This window comes from Pantherophis guttatus, chromosome 2 (assembly GCF_059756535.1).
Source record: "Pantherophis guttatus breed Tessera chromosome 2, ASM5975653v1, whole genome shotgun sequence".
NCBI lineage: Eukaryota > Metazoa > Chordata > Lepidosauria > Squamata > Colubridae > Pantherophis > Pantherophis guttatus.
In genome coordinates this window covers 158,930,684-158,936,683 of record NC_142064.1, presented here as the reverse complement: position 1 = coordinate 158,936,683, position 6,000 = coordinate 158,930,684, and the positions used below count along the sequence as shown (strand labels likewise).

Genomic DNA, 6,000 nt, shown 5'->3' with positions numbered 1-6,000 from the left:
TAAATATTTTCGGGAAGAGCTTATTTTCAGGGGCAGGCTTATTTTAGTGCATGCGCTCAAAAGCCTGTTTAGGCTTATTATCAGGGAATGTCTTATTTTCAGGGAAACGGTATTACTACCAAGGCATTGGCAGGTTGCAGGGCACTGATTATTTCAGAAAGGCATGAATAAAAAGCACTAAACTTTCCTGTAAAAACAGGTGGACAAAGCTTTGAAAAGGGAAGGACTATCCTGAGCCAGAATCCCTAAATTCCAACGAGGAATTTCCTTGGTGCTGTTGTTTTGAAAGTCCCCATCTCATTCCACCATGGTTGTTTTCTGTTTGAAAGATGGAAAAAGGGCAGCTACTTGGAATAGGACTGGGTTCCTCATGATTTTTGAATGCATAATCACTAAATCATACTCACGAACTAATGACACATATCATAGGATGTATGTGTCAAAAGTAACTCGTCTTCCACTATGACAGCCTCCTAGTTTTGGTATGGCACTATAGCAAAACCCCCCCCCCCCCAATTCCTGATAGCTGATCTTTGTGCTGGAAAGGTCTGAAAGTTGGAAAGTTTTTTTTCTCTCTCTTTCCTTTCCTTTGCTAAACTAAAACAAGAAATAAGATTTAAGTAAACCAAAAAGCTACAAGTTTTACACTAGCCTAATACGTTAACTTCCTTGCATCTTTTCCAAATCTAAGCAGAACTAAGCAGAACTGACACAGTAGTTCAGGCACTGTAAATTACATTGGCAGTTTTATTCTCAATCCTTTTTAAATAATTTCTATTACAGATTTCTTTTTTGTTGCACATTAGATCACCACTTTATTTAAGCCTCCCATGACATTTAGAAATTTAGAAGTTTTGCTCTAATATGTATTCAGTTTCTTACACTGAACTGTATTTGCCATTTTAAAACCCATCCACCCATTTTAATGTACCATCAAAGCAATATAGACATATTCATATGCAATTAAGCACGTAAGAACATATATTCTTACATGCTTAATTGCATATAAATATATCTGTTTATATATTTATAATATATATGGAAATAAATGCAAGCCAGTCCCTACAACAAAGGCAAAATTTCAAAGTTTCATTTTCATACTAGTTATAAAACCAAAAATAAAAACCAAAAATCATTCTTTGTTCCATGTGTGTCATCTTGTTCTCAAGACAACTACAGCTATATCAGGATTATTTGGAAGTTATTCTAGCCTCTGGCTCACATTTCAAATGTTGTCATCAGTGAGAGAAGCTGTCGCTTCTCCTTACTGAAACTGAAAAGGCTTCGTTGATAAATCAAACCCCGCTCCTATTAGGATCCTCCATCTGCTTCACCTTTAAGTCCAGAGGAATCACGTATTAATGGCTACGGGTGAGTGCAAAAGAGTTCCTTAGAAAATTAGACAAAACAGTGATATTCTCAGGCGTGGAAAATAAATTCAGTGTTCTACTGGGTCAGGACAGCCCCAAATGACTCTAGACCCAACGTTAGTCCTTTTGAGATTATCTCAAATGCTGTAGCTCTTGCAGAGTAAATGAGTATAGGAAAAATCTCCATGATTTGGCTGACTTAAATGTTCCTTTTACTATTTGTTGATTGATGCATTTAAAAGAGTTGGTCACATCAAAGCATTATTTTTTCCAAGAACAATCCTATCACTAAAGTGATGTGCATTTTGGATCTAAATTCGAGGCCAAAATCAATGAGGGAGAACATACATTGTCTGTGGGCTGCAAACGGGAATAGATGGCTTTATCTTGAAGACTATTCTTGCTGCCGTGGTTGAACAAGGTTTTGGCACAGAAATTAAGATGGTTTCTAAAGCAGGCACACGTCCTTCAGCGATGCTTCACACTTAGTTCCAGGTAACTGGCCATGCAGATTCTTTGGTCTTCAAGAAATATAAGAAAGCCTGGCCTGCCACGATGATCCTCCTATAATTCCTTTCCTTGAAGATGGGATTTATCAACTGCAGAACTCAGTTTTATTTCTTGGAGCTGAGAGAGCCAAGTGGGGAACCTTGCACATAGGTCAGGATGGCATTTTGAAGGAAACTGGCCCTCTGAACTTCTTCCTCCCTTATCCTGGAGATTTCTGCTTCCCGAACCCGTAATTTCTCAAGCAGGCTGGAGATTTCACTGTCTTTGTCCAATAGTGCCTCCCGGTGGTTACTGGACAACACTAGAAAAAGAAAACATGAAACATGAGTGCATTTAGCCTTTTTGACTCAGGATAATGAAATCCTTTAAAGCAGAATATATTTTACATGGCCTCAAGAGAACTACACGATGTTACATAATTTCTTACATGATTGAAGCATAGAGATGATGTCATTGTCTAAATTTAGAATGAAAGAATAATCGAACTGGGATACATTAACTGTTTCTTCCTAAGATACCATTAGCTTGGCAACAGAAAAGATTTTCAGCATTATTGAGTAGTGTTGGGATTCAAGGTTTAATGACTGGTTCACCAGCAACAGTGGGTGCTAGCTTTAGAGTCAAGGTGGTCTGGACAGTGGCTATAAAGACCACAGCCCAATCAATCCTTGCTTAGTTGCCTGTGGTCTGAATATGGCAGAGTTGTTGGCAAAATGTCAGAAAATATGTTGTTTAGACCACGGCCCCTGAATCCTGAGGTTGCCCAGCAGATACCAGCTGTGAAAGCCTACACCAGTACATTATCAATTAATTCCACAGTAAGAAATCAAACGGGGAACCATCTCCAGCCAGAGAATTGAACTGGCTTTCAGCAAGGAAAGAGATGGGATGCAAGGAAATGGAAACAGTGAGACATGACATATCTGTGGACCAGACAAGCCAAAAAGCCCCCATGACTTTTACCTAGAATTGCACACTTAATCATGTACGACAAGTGAAGATGGCCTGTAGGAACTACAATGGTTGGCCATACAGTCAGCCAGATATTTAGACTGAATATGGCATTTTTGTTCATCTATCAAATCCTTCCCAAGGATCTGGGATAGGCAGATATTGTTTAATAATATTAATGGTATCGTCACAGGATGAAAGCTGTTTCAAGTAAAGCTGCCGTTTGCAATTGACTGATGGTGATTTTGTCAATGCCCATGATGTTCAAATGGTGCTCTACATGTTTTGGAATTACACCCAAGGGACCCTTTTATCATTGGTACTGCTTCTGCTTTCTTTTATCACAGCCACTCTATTTGCGTGTTTTTGTATATTGTTATTTTCTCTTTCTTTCTCTTTTGATTGTTTCTCTTCTGCTATTTCCAGGAATTCAATGTCCATGATCTGGACATTTTGTCTTTCTTATCAACAATTGTTAAGCCTGGAGTGTTTTGTGGCAAATGCTTATTATTACTGAGGTGTTCTCTCTGAGCTTGGTTGTTTTCTTGCAAGTATTTCATTACCCAAACTAACTAATATTAGCAGTGATCATTATTACCACATTCAGCTTTCTTCCTCCAGTCAGATTGGGATGATAAATGGAGAAATGGAAGTCTCACCCTGCCTTTAGGGAAATGAGTTCCTTCGGTACTCCCTACTCAAAGGGAACATCAAGAGATACATGAATATTGAAAGTACAGGTAGTCCTCAACTTATGTCCACAATTAAGTCCAAAATTTATGTTAAGTGAGAAATTTGTTAAGCGAGTTTGCTCCATTTTATGACTTTTCTTGCCACATTTGTTAAGCGAGTCACTGCAATTCTTAAATTAGTAACTCGGTTGTTAAGTGAATCTAGTTTCCCCATTGACTTTGCTTGTCAGAAGGTTGCAAAAGGGGAATCACATGACTCCAGGACATCGCAACTGTCATAAATGTGAGTCACTTGTCAAGCATCCAAATGTAAATCACGTGACCATGGGGATGTGGCAACGGTCGTAAGTGTGAAAAATGGTCATAAGCCCCTTTTTTCAGTGCTATTGTAATGTTGAACAGTCACTAAATGAACTATTGTAAGTTGAGGACTGCCTGTATATTAACAAGCTGACAGAAATGCCAGAAGCAGCCATGGTGGCAGTGAGAAATAGATGGAATCGTCCACTGGAGAAAAAGTCAGAGGTAGCCCACATTGCTGAGAAAACCAAGAGGCCCACCATCTGCCTCCTGTGTCCCTGCTCTCCCCTATGTTAGCTCCAGATCTGGGGTCTCACTTATGCTTCAGTTAGGTAAGGTATTGATTATGGGTCAGCGGTGAAATGCACTTACCTTCACTACGGGTTCGGGAATGTGAGCACGTGCCTTGTCTGTGCATGCGCAGAGGGTCAAAAACAGGACGTAATGACATCCTGGCGGGTGGGCGGAGCCTCCCACCGTAGGCCCTACCAGTTTGCACGAGCCGGATAGAACCGGCTGAATTTCACCACTGTTATGGGTGCCATATTATGGCACATCATACAAATTGCTGCAGGTACTTTGGTGGAAGAAAAAGGGTGTTTCTAGTTACCTTTCAGCTGGCGCTCAAGAGCCGCAATCTTCCCTCGCAGTCCTTCTTGTGCTGTTCTCTCAGCCTCCAGATGACCAATCTGCTCCTGCAGCTCCACACGCACTTTATTGACCTCGGAAACTTTCTCATGTTCCTTATTGCCCAGCTCCTGCCATCCATAGCACACATGGGGGGGGGGGGACAGCAAAGTAATCAGCGGCTTATGTTTCAAATGTTGGTACTACAGACAAAGGAACCACAGTGGCCACATGGAGCACACCTTCACCATCGGCCCAACAGCCCTGTATTTGTCCCTGTGTCTCACGCTCCCTTTACCGCTTTTGCAATACGTATGTTCCCAAATAAAATTGGGTATGAGGGGAGGCTGTCTAACCCGGTAGAGCACCTAAGCAGTTTTGGGTAAATTGTGAAAAATTGTTCTGCCCCAGCTACGGACCCCAAAGAACGCAGCACACATAAAGTCTGTCCAAACCTTAGTTTACTAAATTAAATCAGTCTTTTTCAAACAAAGGCTGTTAATTAACTTTTTTAACAGCCTACAAGAATCCAAAGAATAAATAATCATAATCCTACTAGGATTGGCAGAAATCCCAGAAGCAATTTGCAGGAACTGATAAAAGAACTAAGATCAAGACGCGAAGGAGAGTGAACTAAGTTGTTCCCTGCAAATTGCCTCAGTCGACTCCTTGCTGTCGGAATTCTGACTCCTCGCTGTTGGAATCAGCTGCACAGGCTGCTGATGGGCCACAACAAAAACAAAGGAGGTCCAGATCTTGCTTGGTTACTTGGATGGGATACTGTCAGGAAATCCCTAATTTGTAGAGTAGACTAGGAATACCATTCCCCACCCCTCATTTGAGAAGGCAGCAATGGGAAGCCACTCTTCACCATTGCCATGAAAACTATGTGGATGTGTCAAGTCCCCCCACCAGAAGGGAATTCTTTAATTTTTATGATGAAGTTATGCTAAAACTGCTAGAGATATTGCGAATATTTGAGTATGAAACAGGAAAGGTGATCTTCTTTAAGGTTTTGGCAAGAGGAAGAGCAACTGCACCCACCACCAGACAGCATTATCACTTTCGATCTGAATACCAGAACATTACAAGAAGTTCTTAGCTCAGATACGGTACTTCTAGGAACAGAATAAAGCCCACAACTGTTAGGGGGTCATATATTATACTAAAATGGATTTGTTTCCACTCTGGCTTGTGCTGTCAATCACAACTGATTGACTTCACAGTACACTAAAGTCATAAACCATTGTTTACAACCTGCAACACCAAATTTTACACAGGAGAACTTTCCTGGAGGCAGAAGAAACTACCGTATTTTTCAGAGTATAAGACGCACTTCCCCCGCCCAAAAGAGGATGGAAATGTTGGTGTATCTTATACACTGAATACAGCCATTTTTGGTCTCCTGAAGCGCCACCCTGCACATCCCGTTTTTCACATAAACGGGGAGCGCAGAGGCTTTAGGAGGCTTGCAGTGTGTTCCTGTGGGCTGGGGAGGGTAAAAACGCTGTTTTTGCAAAAAATGGGCCCATTTTTCACATAAACAGGGC

The 6,000-nt window shown here is 41.0% G+C and overlaps 1 protein-coding gene across 1 annotated transcript in view; it reads right to left on the bottom strand.

The window, feature by feature from the left end:
• Positions 1–729: 729 nt before the first annotated feature.
• LRRC45 (leucine rich repeat containing 45) overlaps positions 730–6,000 on the bottom strand; it is a 21,995-nt gene continuing 16,724 nt past the window's right edge. Inside the window, exons 17-18 of the mRNA XM_034412911.3 lie at positions 4,434–4,581; positions 730–2,181 (exon numbers count right to left, since the gene is read on the bottom strand). Of these exons, the coding sequence (XP_034268802.2) occupies positions 1,985–2,181; positions 4,434–4,581 (345 nt within the window). The 3' untranslated portion in view covers positions 730–1,984. The remainder of the gene's footprint in view (positions 2,182–4,433; positions 4,582–6,000) is intronic.